General features: G+C 33.7%; 1 protein-coding gene across 1 annotated transcript; it reads right to left on the bottom strand.

The window, feature by feature from the left end:
* Nucleotides 1-3,567: 3,567 nt before the first annotated feature.
* On the bottom strand, nt 3,568-7,501 carry LOC108458646 (uncharacterized). Its single transcript, XM_017758052.1, has 5 exons — nt 6,794-7,501; nt 6,140-6,574; nt 5,126-6,058; nt 4,927-5,046; nt 3,568-4,671 (listed from the first exon to the last, which is right to left on the bottom strand). Exons 1-5 carry the CDS (start codon nt 7,499-7,501, stop codon nt 3,568-3,570), a joined length of 3,300 nt encoding a protein of 1,099 aa, XP_017613541.1.
* Between the last annotated feature and the right edge of the window lie 11,666 nt (nt 7,502-19,167).

The raw sequence follows: 19,167 nt of genomic DNA, 5'->3' as shown, positions 1-19,167 counted from the left end.
TAGAAAATTTTAAATAATATATAAAACTAAATAAATAAATATTATTGAATTCAAATATCAAGTAAGTTTACATGGTCAAAGTTACAATAATAATATGTTTAGTAATAATACATTATAATATTTAAGAATATGCAAAAATAAATTCTTAATGCCAAGAGTTCCAACTTCCTAGTTTTCATCTCTAGCACATTAAGATAAAAATATATATTATATTATTATAGATATATGTTAATCAAGAAAAATATATAGCTTTTAAAGTTTACACTGCCTCTCTAAATTAAACATGATCACATCCGATAAAATGGAGAAAAGATTCCACATTATATATATATATAAGGTATACATCAATTCAAAAACAACCCTTCATATAAAGATTTATAACACAAGTTTTTCACTCAAACATACTTGATTAATTTCAACAACAACTGAAACAAAGTTTTCTCAGAAACAAAAGTAACCAAAGTAAAATGTTTAGTCTAAGATGATAAATTGAAGCTTGATGAGAAAACAGACCCAACTTTTTGGGAAGATCCTTTGCCCAATCACCATGGGGCATTTTGATGAGAAAGTTTTAAGTTGACATCATCGATTAATTTTTTATAATTATAAAAAGGATCCTTTCTACCTATACATTTATTAGCATTCTTTTATCATTGCAATAAATTAACAAATTATGCATTGCCATAACATTTGGTTTTTTGTTCAACTTTTTTCATATCTTTTGACATTTATCCATTTCATTTCTATATACTTTCTAATACCTAAATATATACTTTCTAATTCCTAAATAATGAATGTGAAGACAATTAACATAATAATATGTAACTCAATTTTGAAAGTCATATCTACGTTGGCACTCTTGAAAATTAATATCCATGCCTTAAAAGAAAGTTCAAATGTAGTCTATTAGTTACCACTTAAGTGCCCTAACGTTTATGGTGAAAATCATGCCCATGATTATTTAGGGAAAGTTCAAATTGAGTTTGCAAGTTCCTTCGTAAGTGCTTTAGCATTTATGAAGAATTGTTGGAAGATTGTAATCTTCAGCAAATGATTCTTCATAAAAAAACATCCATATTTGAGAGATCTTTGATCCATCCTTAACTTGAAAAAAAAAAAAAACATTTCCCTACTACATTTTTTGAGCTTAGATAATTCTTTTGTTTTTTTGGCAATAAACCCAATTTAAGCAACGAATAGCCTTCAAATCTCAAATAATACAAAGCTCACTGGCTAGAACACAAAATTCTCTTAAACTTTTTTTTGTTGTGTTGTTTTGTCAATCTAGGGTTGCTAAGAACCCTATTTATAGACTAAAATTTGTGAGATAATATGATTAAAATATTCCTAAAATTATTAGAGTTCAATTGGGAAAAGATAAGAGAGTTTAACTGGAAGAAAAGACTTGATTTATGTGGGAACACATCACCACGTCGTGGTGTAATTTAGCTGCTCGTCATGACGTTAGTCTTGTTTTAACCATTCTTCGATTGCTCATTGATTATCTTTCTGACCATTCTTCGATTGCTCATTGATTATCTTTCTAAGTGCCTACAAAGAGTTTGACAAATGCAAGGCACATCCCACATTTTGTTCAAGTAGACCCTTAGAATCATCTCTTCACTAGGGGCATTAAGCAAAATGAGTATGAATTTTATATTCTTTATGGGAAAAAGTGAAAAAGGATGGTAAAATCATGTATCTAAGATATTTAATCCCAAAGGTGAAATAAATAAATATTGTTTAACTATAGTTGTTTAATGAATTTTTGCATATTTGTTATGATAAACGGCCTTCTTCCGTAATTCTTTCCATAAAATGGTAAACTATCTTTTGCTACCTCTTTTGTCCCAAATAAGTTTGCCATGAGATGAAGCTTAGCCAATAGTCACTTTTCACACTAGAGCAAATAAAAGGAAGATTTTTATTTGTTTGAAGTATGGGGAAATAGATTTCTTCTAAGTCTAAAACTCATTTCATTGAAACAAAATGAAATAAGAAATAGGATGAAAGCAAGAAAATTAGTATCACAAGTATGGAATTGAAAATGACACTAGGTTTAAACCTTTAGACAAATATATTGGACCATATCATCCATTCTTTGTTAACTTACACACACGTCTTAAAAATTCATCTTTGATGAAAAAAGATTAGTTGACTTAAATAATTAATCATTAGAATATTAATATTTTGGCAACATCGTAATCATCAAAATCACGGGAATTTAGAGCAATTTCAGAAAAATTTAGAAAGAAAAGAGAAACACAATAAGAAGTGAGAAATGATAAAAATATTCATGAGGAATAGAGTTTATTTATTCATTTAATTAGAGATTCAATTATATAATACTTGTAAAATTAAATATTTAATTAGTTTTAAGATTTTTAATTACTTGATAATTAATTAAATAGAGTTTACTTATAGATTAAATTATTAGTGCCCAATTTTATATTATTTTCGGAGTAGTTTATATTTCCTTTAAATTTTATATAAAAGAGGTTTGGCAAGTCATATTAGACACAATTGAATAAAGTTAAAAAAGATTTCTTTTTTTACTTTGCATAAGACAAATTTATTTTGAGAGTTCTCTTTTCTTGCCATGTTTTGGAGTACGTCACCTTCAAATCTTTCAAAGTCAAGCTTCAAGCTCAAGTATCAATATTTTTAGGAGCCCTTCTAAAATTTCTTAAAGCTTAATTAATATCTTTCTTCTTTTTATTTATTTATTTATTTGCTATCTTTATTCCATATCTAACTTGTTTATTCCATATCTCATTTTTCAAATTCAAGCACATCAATTGGACCTTAAATCCATTTAGCAGCATCATTCACATCCTTGGGCCGATTTCTTCAATTAAGGAGCCAATCTTTTTTATTTTCTTTTCTTACAATTTTCTTTTATTTTTATTTTAAATCTATTATGACTTCGTTGTTTATTGTATTAGATCTTGAAGTCCCCGTATCACATTGACGGTATTAATGTGTTTTATTCCATTTTAATCAATATTAATATGTATCAATAAATATCAATTGGTACAAAATTTTTATATTTTTCATAATTATTTATATTTTTATATGATTTTTTTTGAAACAAATAATCAGATTGGGCTGATATAAAACATAATCAAAGTCCACAGGAAAACCAAACCAAACTAAGGGCCCAATACAGTAGCCCGGACAAAACAAAATATCTATCTTTAAAGAAAAATAAAATCCTACCTAAATAAACTAAAAGAGAATTCTAGAATCTCATTTATTACCACCGTACAAATGTCCAATCAGAGACTTTAATCGCCTGTTATTACCATCATTTCTGTCAATTCATCTTTAATGGCGAATCAAATTTCAGGGGAAGCATTTACCACTGAGACTATTGATTTAGCCATTTGAAACTTCCCTCTAACTTTTCATTTCCTTTCTTCTTCAATTTGGCTCTCTCTCCATGTCATTTTTCCTCTGGTTTTCGGCATAAATGGGCACGCTTTCAACCAGGTAAGTTCCTTCCTGCCTTCTTAGAGATTCATCAGCTAATATGTAGGCTAAACTATTCGCTGATCTAGGGGTATATTAAAACTTGAAATTGCCCGATCTGGATTTTAACTGATGGATATCATGTATAAAGGCCCCTATCTTCGATTTATCTTCCCCTTTAGCATTACATCTTTTAATAATAGATAAAGAATCACCTTCAATGACGATTTCCTTCCCTTGCATGTCGAAACCTATCCTGGTTGCTGTCTTGCAAGCTAACGCTTCGGCAGCGAAGGCAGAGGGCATTCCAAAATGAAGCTTTGTACATGATAGGAGAACAAACCCTTCACTGTTTCTGGCTACTATCCCAGAGGCCGATTGTTCATTACACTCGTCAAACGCTCCATCGAAATTTATTTTTATTAACTGCCTAGGTGGGGGTTTCCACTTTTTAACTTCCTTGACGATATTAGGCTTGTTGTTCTTAACAGCTTCCAGTTCTTCTAAATAGCTAAGAACAAAGCTTGCAATCTCCTGACCCGATCTTTTTGTTTTGTCATGTACACGAGTATTTCTGTCTCCCCAGATGGCCCATAACGCGCAGCAAAACAGTTTGCAGAGAGGTTGAGGGTGGAGAATAAGAGTCATGGCAAGCCACTGTTCAAAATCTAAGTTTGTTTCCTTTATACTGTTTAAAGTTGATAAAGTTCTCCATACTGATATTGATACAGGACAATGATGGAAAAGATGGTTCATCGTTTCTGGTTCTTCACCACATTGAGGGCATAATGTACTGTTTGTCAGTTTCTTACAAAGAATATTCACTCGAGTAGGCAGATAATTCCATGAAATCTTCCAGATGGTGATTAAAATTTTATGTGGTAGATCTATGCTCCATAATTTTTTATAGAATTCCTTGTAGTTGGTTTGTAAAGCGTAAGCTCTAGGATCCAAGCTTTGTAATAGTTTATAGGCACTACGAACTGAAAATTCACCCGAAGGTTCACCGCTCCAAGTCTGAAAGTCCTCATGAGGTTCTCTTGCCAGTGGGATACCGAGGATCTTACCTGCTGCTTCTTCTGGGAAGGTATTGACAATCAACTCCCTATTCCATTCTCTTACGTTATTATTGATTAACTCAGCAACCTTAAAAATCTTGTGAATTGACCTCACCAGAATAAAAACTAGCATTTCTAAAATCTGGAATCCAATTATCATTAAAAACTGAAATGCTTGTGCCCGTACCGACCTTTCAGTAAAGTCTATCTGATAATACCTTCTTTGTTGCCCATATACTTCTCTATACGTATGAACAATTATTCTCTAAATGTGAATTTAAAAAATCAACTTCCAGAAAATATTTCGCTTTAAGTACTCTCGTTACTAATGAATCTGGATTAGTTAAAATCCTCCAACCCTGTTTTGCTAAGAGAGCTTTATTAAACTGAGCCATACTTCTGAACCCCATACCGCCTTCTTTTTTGGCACGATACAAATGTCTCCATAGGCACCAATGAATTCTTCTTCTCCCATTGCCTTTTTGCCACCAGAACTTCGCAAAAATGCTTTCCAACTCTACACACAGTGAATTTGGTAAAAAAAAGCAAGTCATAACATAGATAGGGATAGCCTGGAGTACTTATTTAATAAAGACTTCCTTTCCTCCTTGGGATAAAAATCTTGTACTCCAACCTTCGATTCTCATAGAGACACTTTCTTTTAGATTTTGAAAAGACTCTTTTTTCCTTCTTCCGACAACATTAGGTAGTCTCAAGTACTTTTCAATATTTGTTGAACTTCTAACTCCAACTAGAGATGGAATTTTATCTTTTTTGTCTCCAAGTGTACTTGAGCTGTAGAAAATTGTAGATTTTTCCAAAGTCACGCATTGGCCTGAGCAGTATTCATATTCTTTAAGTATTTCTTTCAGAATTGTCGTACCCCTAATTGTTGCTTCGCTAAATAAAATGCAATCATTCGCAAAAAGTAAATGAGAAATTTCTGGCCCCCTTCGGCTTGCCTTTGCACCTTTTAGCAAACTTTCCCCCATTGCTAATCTTGTCAATGACAAAAGCCCCTCGCTGCAAATAAGAAAAAGTAACGGACTAAGTGGATCGCCTTGACGAAGCCCCTTAGAAGTTAGAAAGGTTCTCCCATTCATTCCATTTATATTAACAGTATAACAAACTGTAGTAATACATTTCATAATCAATCCAACCCATTCTCTAGAAAACCCCATTTGTAGCATAACTGCCTTTAGGAAATCCCATTCAACTCTATCGTAGGCTTTACTCATGTCTAGCTTCACTGCCATATAGCTTTTTTTCCCTGTGCACTTTTGTCGAAACGTATGTAAGATTTCATATGCTAGAAGTACATTATTAGAAATGAGGCGTCCTGGAACAAAGGCACTTTGGACAGTATCGATACAGCTACCAATGACTCCTTGAAGGCGCTTTGCTATTGTTTTTGCCACAATTTTGTAAATAACCGTGCATAAGCTAATAGGCCTAAAGTTAACTAGTTTAGTAAGACTTGGGACCTTAGGAATGAGCACAATATCTGTATTGTTAAGGCCCTCAAAATTCTGATCATTATTTAGGATATCTAAACAGAAAATTTTGACATCTTTACCAATGATATGCCAGTATTTCTAAAAGAATAATGCTGGGAAGCCATCAGGGCCAGGTGCTTTAGTGGGCCCCATTCTTTTTAAAGCAATCTTGATTTCTTCTACTGTGAAGGGAGACGATAGAGCAATGTATTGCTCATGTGAAATTTTATTAACAATACCCATTAACAAATGAGATGAATCCCCAACTCCGTTCGTCATAAACAGCCTTTGAAAGAACATGGTAGCTAGCTCGCAAATCTCTGCACCGTCTGTAATCTCCCTTCCTCCATCTGATTCCAGCCGAAATATTGTGTTGGTTCGCTTGCGGGTTGAAGCACACTTATGAAAAAAACCTGTATTCTTATCTCCAAACCGAAGCCAATTTACTCTTGCCCTTTGTTCCCAATATAATTCATCTTTATCGATTTCCATATTAAGATGGATTTTTGTATCAATGATCTGTGCCATCATTTCATCGTCCCTTTCTTTCTATAGTAAAATTTCAAGATCTTTAGAAAGTTTTCTTTTTAATCCTTCCTTCTTCTTTTTGATAGTTCTTGCCCAGCTCTGCAATCAAACTTGTAACCTCTCTAATTTCTCTGATAACGTGTCATTAGATGCTTCTCATGTAACCTTAATTTCTTGTTCTAGAAAATCCTCTAATGTTTACCATGCCTCAAATTTGAATTTATGACTCCTAATATATACCTCATCACTGTTTGTGTTTAAAAGTAGTGGACGATGATCCGATGTAGAATATGGTAGATGACAGATATTTCCCAACGGGAACAAAGTCATCCATTTTTCATTTGCGACTCCTCTATCCAGTCTCTCCTTGATATTTGTCTCTGGCAGATTTCCCCTTTCCCAAGTGAACCAATTCCCCGAGTACCCAATATCCACTAGTTGGGATTCTTTTAGAACCTCCCTAAAAGCCTCCATTCTCCCTTGCTCCCTTTGAATTCCTCCACTTTTCTCGAAAGAATACATAATTTCGTTGAAGTCCCCACACACTATCCATGGGAGATCTTGATCTTGACCCAATTTTCTTAGTAGGTCCCATGAAGTTCTTTTATTATTAGAATAAGGGGAGCCATAAAACCCCGTAAACCTCCAAGCTTCTTGAGCATCTCCTTCCTTTATCATTACGTCAATATGCCACTTGGAAAAACTCTTCAGAACAACTGTTAACTCTCCTTTCCATGCTAGACTTAGTCCACCCTTTGAACCTTCAGCTTCAATGTCGATGCCATTCATAAAACCACAACTCCTCCTAGCTTTTTTCATGCATTTTTTATCGATTTTAGTCTCTATTAAGAAGACCATTTGGGGATTATGCTGCTTTAAAAAATGTCGCAGCCTCCTAATTGCTCGTGGACTCTCCAACCCACGGACATTCCAACTAATGCTTTTCATTGCGCTCGGTTGGCTTGCCTTTTGGCAGCCGCTGATCCATAATTATTTGAGGCAAAAATGTGTTCTGAGTTTTCAATCATTGCATCCACTGAAACTTCTTGATTCACAACTTCTTCATATTTCAATCTTTTTACACCATATTCATGTGATAAATCTGTAATAATTTTTCCAACATCAGCTTTTGGACTCTTCCTTTTTCCCATAATACTTTCCTCCTTACTACTATCTGCCAATTTCGATATAGTTTTCCTTTTCCAGCTGGACTTTGTGGCTTTTGTTGAAACTTTCACCATCGTACTACTCATTTCATTCAATTCACCCTTCGTAAACAAATCAGAGACTACCGCAAAGTTTCAACAAAAGCTGCTCCAGCATGTTGATGATGATGTATGTCGATTAAGAATTAATTTGGATGTTCAAAAACCACTCAAAAGAGGAATTTTTGTTACTAGTGATAACAATTTTAAATCATAGGTTTCTTTTAAATATGAGAAGTTACCGCTCTTTTGTTTTGGATGCAAAAGAATGGGGCATGGCCTTACTGATTGCATTGTGTTGGGTCCTGCAGAAAAAGATAAAGTCAGAGATGATCCCCCATTTTCTATAGCATTAAAAGCTGAATCAAACGTAGTTGGTAAAAAGAGTTTAAAATTAAATGCTTTTTTAAAATAGATGGGAGTTCAATATTCCTATACAGGGTGTAAAGATCAACCTATGTCTGATGGTTTTGGGGGAAATATAGGAGAATGGAACATTCTGAAAAGAAAGCCTGAAGAAGGATTTCAGATCTGATTAAGCCTCCAAAAGAAACCCCAATAGCATGCAGTAAATCTTTTTTATCGAATTCCAGAGAACATGAACCTATTTTGATCCAAAACGGTGACGAGATTAACCTAATTTGACTTCTTTCCACTGGTTTGTTTAAACGCTCAAATAAAATAAGTTATTTGCAGAACAGCCACAACCGTCCTTCCATGACTATCTCCAAATCTTCTTCAGAATAAAAACAATTAAAAAGAGATTCTGTCCTGCACTCTGGATCTCAAATCTTTTCCTTGTTTTCTGTATACGCTTCATCTGAGCCCTAAAGCTATCTGGATTGTATGGTTTTTTTGTCCAAAGAGAACAAATCAAAGTAGGTTTTACATTCGGCACCACCATTGAACTTTTAACAGATAATTGATGAGCTCTTCTGCCAACAAGGAGATCTCGTCGCTACTCTCCCTATCATCACCACCGCCCTCTCCATCCCAAGCTGCAGCAGTTACTGCTTTCTCTAGAACTCTAAAGGAAGCACTCTTGGTTTTTGAGAGAATTTTTTTAAATCATTGAAAATATTAATTATATTTTTATATAATTACATTTAAAAGTAAAATACAATATGATCATTTATTAAAATTATTGAATATAATTTATAATTTTAAAATTAATATTTTCATACAAATATATATTATGTTGAGATACATTTTTTTGAAGAGTAGTAATCATCAAATGTATTAAACTAAAATTTACTCCCATGCTAGAGTCTAAGAGTGCAATGCTCCGAAATAGTCCTCACAAAGCAAGAAAACAACCAGCCTGTGCAGACCTCATATGCACGTAAACTCAATAGTTTAAACCAAGACCAGAAAAAGTTGTTGATAGTAGCATGACATCCCAAAAATATGGGTTAATAGAATATGGTTGGTTAAGTGTTAGTGAAATGATCCTTGAAATCTAAGTTGAATCTTTTTCCTTGCACCATTTTTATTATTTTGCAAATTTTGCTTCAAACTCTAATATATGTCACGCCTTGTTTTAAAAATAAATTTTGTAGGATTATAATAAAAATGAGTAATTGGTCTAGTAGTTAAGTAGTAGTGTAAGTATCTTTGAGACTTGAGTTTGATTTCCTTTGCTCGCAATTTTTTTTCCATTCAGCCTATACCACCCATCCCCCTATCAGTTGTCAAATTTTAGTACTCAAGCTCTGGGAAAATCTGATTAACTTGATTAGTAAAAAAAAAAGAATATCAGAATTATCTAAAAGCTATTAACTTTCTTTTTAAAGATTAAATTAAAACTATGTTGAAGTTTTTTTTCTTTTCTTTCTTTTTTTTTTCACTATTTTTCCCCTTCTGTCGCCCCTTACCTCTCATCCCTCTTGTTCTCTGTTTTTTTTTTCTTATTCTTCTTTTATTTCTTCTTCTCCTCCCTTTTGATTTTATTTTTCTACTCATCTTTCTTTCTTCTTAAAAGCTAAACCTTGCTATTCTTTTTTTACTGTCATTGTTGCACATTAGTAGCCTTTTCACCCTCCATTGCCTCTGTCCGATACACCACCACCTTTTGCCATCCCAACCCCTTTGGTTTTCTTTTCTATTCTTTGAATTTTTTGTCATCATGGATCTAATCAAATAACACAAGTGCAGGATTTTAATTTTGTTCCTGTCAAATCTAAGTTTTTCTTTTCTTCTTTTCATATTTTGTAATGGTCGAATGGTTAATGACATGGCCAAATCTTATAAGTTCTTTCTTTTTTATGTTTGCTTGATTCAAGATTTGAATCCGACCCATATGGATCAACCATAGTATCAAAAAAGTTGTGTGCGAATCCGTCAAAAGCCGAATAGTGTAGATGTTAGTTTCAACTTCAGATCTAAAATTTTGGTTAATGTAACTGCTGTGGCCGAACCTTGTAAGGTTGTTTTAGGTTAGTTCTAACTCATGTTTATTCATGTTATATACAGAAGTAAGCGAGTCTTGATCGAATCTAAGTCCTAAGAGCTACAGATTTAATTTAGGGTTTCGTGTTTACACTTATTAGGTATGGGTCTTCCTTAAGTCTAAATAATCGAAAACTTAAATAAATATATTTAAATTGTAACATCCCAAAAATCGAGGGTTAGTAGAATTGAGTTTGTGAATCGAGAGAGAGTGGTCATGCCTTAATTTTTGAGATTTTCTACATATTTTTAGGAAATAAATGAGGTATTGGTTTGTTGGTTAAGTGTTAGTGAAACGTTTCTTGAAACCCAAGTTCAAATCCATTCTCTTGCACCATTTTTATTATTTTGCAAATTTTGCCTTAAACCCTAGTATGTGACATACCTTATTTTTAAAATAAATATTGCAAAATTATTTCAAGAATGAGGAAAAAGTCTAATGGATAAAAGAAATATAAGAAAGCATGGAAATTAAATGAGGTCCCAAGTTTGAATCCTTTCTCTTGCAAAATAATTAAATTTTACAAAATCTATTTTTTTAATGTATGTGCCATCCATGCCCTTGAACCCTAAGTATAAATAAAAATTTTTATTTTATTTTTCAGCCTTTAATTCAATTTTTCAATACCCTAGTCGTTCACCCTTTTCCTCTCCTCTCCTCTTTCCTCTTCAATTTTCTTTCTTTCTCCCATTGTTGTTGTCGCCTACACCTCCTATTTTACCATCTCTTTCTTCTTCTTTTCACATCAAGATTGTACACCATATCCTTTACTCTATTGCTGCCATTTATCCTCATCTAAATTATCCCCAAATCTGAAATCTTGAACCCTAAGATCGATCCCGAACATTGCCAAGAAAGTGACGTTGTCGTTTCTCTCAACTAGCTTAGGTAAGATCTCTTTTCTCTTCAATTTCTTGATCAATCTTGTCAATTAAAAACCAAAATTTCTAGATCTAGAATCTGGAGGATTTTAAATTATTTCAAAGGTATTTTTCTATATTTTAATAAGATCTCAAACCATTTTAAAATTCAGCCCCAATTTTGGCCGCCATAGGTGGTGGTGCGTGCGCCTATGTGCAAGAAAGGGGGCTATTTTTTCTTGGGTCTTGCTAATATTTTTCCAGAATTAAATTGCGTTCTTTAACCCTCCTAATCAGTCTTTAATCACATGTTAATTAGGGAGAGACGTTCTTGATCATTTGGGAATTTGAAACTCACAAATCAAGAAGTGTATGTTCAATTAAGCAATAAATTAGTTATTATTTCGACATAGTTGTTGGGTAAAGGTTATAAATGGATTCAATGAAGGAATTTAATCATTAATTAGCTACTTATTTTCCAGTATATTATTGAATTAGGTACTAACCCAAATGCCCTAAATCATCCGTAAAAGCGAAGAACGATTGTACGTACTGTTCGCATCGATATAGTGTAAGAAATCTAACTAGTTTGGATTCATAAAATAGTTATAATTTCAACGATTGGTTTGAACTCATAAGTGGGTGTTTGGGGGCTGGTTTAATGGTAAATTTATTGAATTTATATTGAATTTTGGTTTAGGTTTGTTTAAGGAATTATTAAGGAAAATTGGAAGATTCGCTAGTATGCTGTGAGGAACCGAAAAATAAGGTATGGGTCCTAAACGCATAAAATTGTTTGAAAATGTTGAATATCATGTTATATTTGATAAATTATCTTTCTGATTGAATTGAATTAATAGCCAAATTATTGATTTTGTGAGTGGTCGAACTAGTTATGTTTCGAGCCTTAAAAGATTAACATGTTGGCAAAATTCCTAGTTTGATAGTATGAATGTTTGATTGAGTTTATAATTGTATATTTGAGTTATAAGATATGGGAATGTTTGACTGAATGATATAATGTGTTGAGATATTAAGCTTATGTATGATTTAAACACATGAGATATTTGTTATATTGTGTATTGAAAAGGGTGCTATTTATACACAATGAAAATCTGTAAAGTATGTGAAATTGAATGATATTGATTGATACCAACACAATGGTAATTTGAAAGATTGGAACATTGTTTCCATTTAATGAAAGTATGTGATTATTGAGGACATGCTGAGCATGTTGAATGAATGTGAAAAGTATTAAAATATGATTATGTATGAGATTGTGTGATATCTTGCATATGCATTGGGTTGGGATTCTATGGTTGATAGAGGAGTTCCGTGGAGTATCGGTGGCATACTAAGTCTACATTATTTATAATCAGTGCATTGCACCTGGAGTACCGAGGGGAATGGTGATTTACCATATTTTTACTAGTAGCTTGTCTGCATTTTTACTAGCAGAATTTTTTACATATTGTTTTCGGTGGTTTTAACCACAACAGGCTTAAGCCCATAATGTTTTAGAGTTCAGATGATAGGTTCTGGGGAACTCGTGGTGTGTAGTGGATGGTATGGGTAGAAATCTTTTTACATTGCATCATGTGTACAACATATTTGAATGTTATTGATTTATGCTACGTATTATATTTTGTTGTATCGAATAGTATCAAAATTAATGATTGACACTCAAATGAATAATGACCTATGCTTATACACCGTTTGACATCAATTTGATAATGGCTATGTAATGTTATGAAATTCCTATGATGGTTTTGTTTTCTTCTATTAAAGCTAATATGTTTCACTGTATTCGATATTTATGTTTGTTTAAATAATTATTCAACTCACACTGAGCTTTTCATAAGCTCACCGTCCAATAGTGTTTAACTTTTCAAGTAAACCTTGAAATTAGGACCAGACTCGGCATTCAGAGAATCACCTTGGACCTTAGGTTATTTTTTTAATTAAGTATTATTAAGTCTTTATTGGTTTTGGTTTGTAATTTTTAATTATTTCTGGTCTGTGGCTTGGTAACTTTTCTTTTGGGGATTTTTGTATGCATGGATTACTCAAGCATAATGATCAGATAATACATGATATCTGGCTTAAGATTGGTCTTGCAAACTGGATAAGCTCTATGGGCATTGCGGACAGCATACAAAACTCCATTAAGGATGTCGCTATATCAATTGGTTTTTGGAAAAGCATGTCATTTTCTAGTTGAATTGAAGCACAAAGCAATATGGGCAATTAAGCAAGTGAACATGTACCATGAAGCTACTGGAAAGAAAAGGCTGTTAGATATCATTAAACTAGAGGAGATTAGGCAAAATGCCTTGGAAATGTGAAAATTTATAAAGAAAAGACCAAATGATGGCATGACAGAATTGTTTTGCAGCGACAATTTATCGCGGGTCAACAAGTTTTATTATTCAATCCCATACTGAAACTGCACCCGGGTAAATTGCACTCTTGTTGGTCTGGACCTTTCGAAGTTGTTGAAGCATTTTCTCATGGTGCAGCTACAATCAGTGATTCACATGATGGACACCAGTTCAAAGTGAATGGATAGCGGTTGAAACACTATTTTGGGAATATTAATTAAAAGCAGGTAGAGACCATTAAATTGGTCAAAAAAATTTATTTTTTATTGAATTTATCATTACGTTATTTTATTTTATTTTTTTTGTTCAAGTTTTTTTTATATTTTTTTATTTTATTTTTACGGAATAATCAGGTACCATTGTCGATGTACTTGGGCTTTATTGTCAACGCAATTCGTACGACTACACTGTCACTTATGACTCATCAAGAATTAGGGCATATCAGAAATTTCAATATCTTACCGTTTGATCAAAAGTCACCTACCCGTCTAATCTACTGAGTGGGCGCAATTCTCATTGGACATAATTATTCCCGCTAGCTTTATATCCCTTCACAAAAATCACACATTTCCATCTTTTTTTTCACTCGCTATAAACCCCTTTCATTGTGCCAACTGTTACACATACAAAACAACCATTTTTATTTCCTTTCTTGTCTTCAAGCTCGTACCTTTACAACTTTAAACCATCTTCACTCCATAAAACAAACAAAATATGGCAAGAATGAGATGATCGGTTAAGAAAACCACCAAGTCTGTTGAATAACACTAGTCCTTTGCAACTGCAGTTCGTGAATCGGAGTTTTCCATGCCAATGGAGAAACAGGAGCCGATGATCTTTTTAACGAAAGAGACCAAGGACCAGTTTCAAGACAATATTTTGAAGCACAACTTTCACCCAGAACAAAGTATTCTCCTTTCGCAACATCAAGACTTGGCAAACAAATCTACAAAACTATCTCTAAGCAAAAATGGGAGATTTTCTGCACTCATCCTAAAAGCTATTCTCCTTTATTGGTACGTGAGTTTTACGCTAACCTTTATGACCATAAGTTAGAGTTTATCTTTGTATGAGAAGGCTTAATGTCATAGGATGCTTAAAAAATCAACGAGTTGTACAACACTAAAGTGGAATGTAGATGAACACTCTAAGTTTATTGAGGATATCACAGATGAAAAAAGAGACCTATTAGTGAAGGATTTATGTGTCGAATGAGCACTATGGACGGGTTCACATAAAAATAATTATACGATGCACCGTCGCTTTTTGACACTACAAAGTAAATCTGGTTTCATTTTGTCAACTGCAGACTACTGCACTCTACTCACAGCACCACAGTTAACCTTGATAGAATGTGCCTCATATATTCAATTGTCAAGGGCAGAAAGATTGATGTCGATGCAATACTCCACCAGGAAATTACTGACTGCACCGCACGAGAAACTAGAATTTTAGTTTTCCTATCGTTGGTAATGCTACTGTGCTAACAGAAAGGGATCGTGTCTCATGATGATGATGAAGTCATGGAAAATAAGGGTCCGATCAATGAAGCCTCTATTGAAAGAATGACTTATGGAAAAGATAAACCGACAATGAAGGAGGAAAAGACCAGCAATACAAGGAAGGGCAAAACTAAAGCAGAAAGCAAGAGAACAAACTTGACTACAGACACATCATTGCTGCACAAAATGAAGGATATCAAGAAGTGGGGACAATTCTATCAGCAATAAGCACATCAGGCTTGTCGCGACAATAAAGGATATGGATAGATCATAAAATTTGTTCTACGCCTGTACCAGGGCCTATAACAACTCTATTGTAGCTGTATTACGTAAGTTAAGCCCGACCCCACTCTCAGAATTTTTAGAGTTCCCACCAATCATTCGGGAGTACGAACCCTCCTCCGAGGAAGATGACTTAGGGGACCGAGACAGATCGGTGGAATTCCCTCCTATTGTGCGCTCATTTGATGATGAGAAAGAAAAAGACTCAAAGGACATTGAGGAGTGCATGCAAAGAATTGATAGCCTGGTCGAGAGTGACTTCATGGTTAGTCAAGAGGCGCTTACTGGAAATGAGGATGTCTGTGTTACAGTTGTGAACGAAAAGACCGAGGAAGAAAATACTAAGACAAAAGCTGATAAAAAGAATATGCTAAGAACATTGTCAATGCATCCGAGTTCATGGATATAACTACTGATAACTTGGAGCGAGATGAAGCTAGATTGGCAGAAGCTATAAAGGTAACTAGTTAGGGGCACCACAACTCATTGGCGATAGTGGTCTATACTGGACCATTCAAGGTGACCCCTTCTACACAGGAAGTAGCCATTGATGCTGGAGCAGCGTCAGAAACTAAGGAGCAATTTGAGGACTATGTGAAGCCCAAATAAAAGAAGAGAAAGTGCTCCAAAGACAAAAAGCGTAAGAAGGAAGAGAAAAAGAAGAGGAGGAAGAAGTATCGTGAGCCACATTGATGGCCGAGGAAAACTGAGTTAGTTTATTTTAAGTTTTAGCTGTAGTATTCATGCATTGTATGTAGCTGTAATTTTCATTTTGTTAATCCACATTGTAGTTGCATTGTTATTGTCATCGCATTTTAATGTTAGCGTATTGGGGACAATGCAAACTTTAAGTTTGAGGGAATGCATATGGAGTTTGGAAATACACCTACATTTCAAATTTTTTTCTTAAGTTTAATGAAGCATGCAAGGTTTATTTGTGGTTAATGCAAATGTGTTTAAAATTTTTTGTTACATTTGATGCTTAATTCTTGAATCATGTGAATTATCAATGAATGAGTTGGATAAATTTGACTGAATGTTGTATCTTCAATTCATTGATGAATGATTTAGGTTGCATTCGTAATGGATGGCTAGTAGCATTCCTTGAATCTTGAATGAATCTGCCTTTTATAGTTGCTTGTATATATGTATTGTTATGAATAAGAGACATTCCAAAGTGGGTTTGTTAGGAAATGTTAGAGAGGGAACACTCCAATGCAAGCGTTAGAAAAATGAATCTGGGCAAAGACTGTCGCTGCATGAGTGTGTGTCGGTGTAATTATGTACTCTTTTGGGGTTTGTTGCACTACATCATTACTTCTCAAAAATAGGGATACAGTAATGCAATGGTATCTCTTATTCACAAAAACAAAAACAAACAAAAAGATACATATGTTGTATAATAAATTTCGTATTGATAGATAGAATTTAAGATTTAATGCATGATGCTGGTTTTGATGAAGTTGCAATCTTATTCATTCAAACTTATGTATTGTCGATGCAATATTCTGTCATCTGAATGTGACTCATTCATTGGAATCTTAGGTGATTCAAGTTGCTAGAATGATCATTTGCCTTATTAAATTCTTGTATAGCCTTGCTAGTTTCTGTTTTACTTGAGGACAAGTAAAAACTCAAGTTTTGGGGTGTGATAGTACTTGAAAAAATATATGTTTTCTCCCTACTAATTGGTTAATTTGTCTCCATTTAGTTATCTTTAACATATATTTTATCATTTTTCAGTTCAGTAATTTACATTGTATAACTTAGTGGATCTTAGCTTATTTTTCCTTAATTTTGTCATGTTTTGGTACTGATGTCGCTGTATGAGTATTTCCAGATTGCGCCCAGAATTGTTGCTACACTTGATAGTTGTCCAGATAAGAACAGTAATGTATGAGTTGTCCAGTCTGGTACAACTAACTTGTACGTACAGAGGCAGCATGATTCTGATGAAAGGACACCTGTGCTATTTGATAAATATATATATTGACATAAAAAGAAAAAAAATGGAGCTTTTTGGGTCATCTTCTTCAACCTATCCCTTAAAGTTTTTAGCTATGGCGGCTTAAGCTCCTACGGGTGAACCGATGTGAAAAAGATGTAGCTTAGCTCTTGAGAGGAGCCCTGAGTGCGACACAAGAGGGAATAGAAAGATTCTAGTCGAGTTGTCTAGGAATAGTATTCTTCACTTGTTTCTTTTATCTTTCTTTTCTAAATGCTAGTGATTACTTTCTATTTCATGTTAGTACGAAAGTACACATGATTTATAGGTTAAATGTTATTTTATTCAATCTTGCTTTTACTGTTTAATCTTTGGTTTTGAATGTTTTTAGCATAAAAGTGTTATTGTGGTCACTGACACTGGAAGGTGCAATGAGAGTTCAAGTTAACAAGCATGACAACGGAAGTTGCTTGAGGATTAGAGGAATTTAATCCACTTGTTCTTAATAGTGTTCCATTACCATTATCAGAATGTGTGGTTAATACGCATGTTTAAGTCTTAAATTAAATATAGAAGTTAAGTTTGGTAAGATATACATTGCAATTTAATGCACCGAAAATCACCTATAATTTTATACCTTGTAAGCACTTAGTATTCTGTTAAATATTTACGTTAGGGATCCCAACTTATCAATACAATATTTTGTCTTATTGTTTTCAAGTTATTGCTTCGACAACTACTCCCACAATTTATTTCGTGACTATCCATTTAATGCATTGACATTGATAGACAAAAGACAACCATACTCATAGGATCGATATCTGACAGACTCATATCTGTCTACAATATTTGCATCGACAGTGTACGCTTGCACATTATTGCTATGACGTTAAACAACCGATCATTCTCCAAGCCCACTAATAATCATAGTTTGCTAAATCCATTGGCGATCATAGCTCGTCAGGCCTACTGGCGAACACCAACTCGCTAGGCCTCAAACCCCTAAGCCCTATACTAGGATGTTACACTAAGTGCTGAAGTATAAAGTATGTTCTCTGTAATTCACGTCCAATTTATTTATGAAATAAAAACGTTCTAAAATGTTGGGACTTCTAAAGATGGAGTCCATGAATTGAGTCTAGGATCACCAAGGAGAGGTTTTATTTTTAACGGTTTGTTCTCTTTCATGTCTAAAACTATTATTAAAAAGGATTTCATGCTGCTGGAATTATTCCGTTTGCAATCGCAGATGATGAAGTGGATGATTGAGGTTCGAGCAATAATGTTTTCTTTGTAGTTTACCCTGGCAGTTGATTCAGCTCTTGCATGTTCATTGTGTCTGGATTGCTATATATATATATATATCATATTTTGTTGATTCAGACCCATACTCTTGCTTGGATAATTAGGTTTCCAAGATCTACTTGGAAGGATTGGTATTAGCTGGTGATTCATTAGCACTGTCAAAGTTGTCACTCAAATTTCTTAGACCTTTAAGGGTAGGTCACTTCCTTTAATCACTTTACCTATTTGTTTAACAACTTATGTTAAAAGAGATTAAAGTTCTTGCTATCTTTTAAATTTCTTGCTTTTGAATTTCTTTAGTTTAAAAGCGCAAGGTAGAGCTTAAGAATACATCTAAGTCTAAAGCAATTGATATGTTAGCCGGGGTTCTATAAGAGTACGATTCCTTCTAAATTCTATTCCAGCAGCTATAGAAATTAAATAGTTCAATCTAATAATCTTCTATGCAATCTACTTGAGACTCTCCTGTACACTTGACTAAATGTAGTGCTAGGATATGCAGAACTGCTTTTCTGAAAGTGTTAATTGAGTTTTATTAAAAAGATTAGAAAATAAATGCTTGACACAGTACTAAAATTGGATTTGAATTTGGGGAGGTTGGTATATCATACATGCAGTTATGTTTGCATCATTCTAGAATTGAACTCAGTAAACTTCATTAGAAATGTTAGCTTGTGCCATGTCA

Source organism: Gossypium arboreum, chromosome 4 (genome assembly GCF_025698485.1).
Source record: "Gossypium arboreum isolate Shixiya-1 chromosome 4, ASM2569848v2, whole genome shotgun sequence".
In the NCBI taxonomy this organism is placed as follows: domain Eukaryota; kingdom Viridiplantae; phylum Streptophyta; class Magnoliopsida; order Malvales; family Malvaceae; genus Gossypium; species Gossypium arboreum.
The sequence above is the reverse complement of the archived record's forward strand: the minus strand, read 5'-3'. Positions and strand labels throughout refer to the sequence as shown.

Excerpts from the sequence above, each read along its gene's own strand:
- LOC108458646 (XM_017758052.1), bottom strand. The coding sequence starts at position 7,501 with ATGAAAAGCATTAGTTGGAATGTCCGTGGGTTGGAGAGTCCACGAGCA. Across the intron at positions 6,575-6,793 it reads TAAACACAAACAGTGATGAG|AAAGAAAGGGACGATGAAAT; the intron begins GTATATATTAGG and ends ATTTTACTATAG. Across the intron at positions 4,672-4,926 it reads AGGCGGTATGGGGTTCAGAA|ATTTTAGAAATGCTAGTTTT; the intron begins GTATGGCTCAGT and ends ATTGGATTCCAG.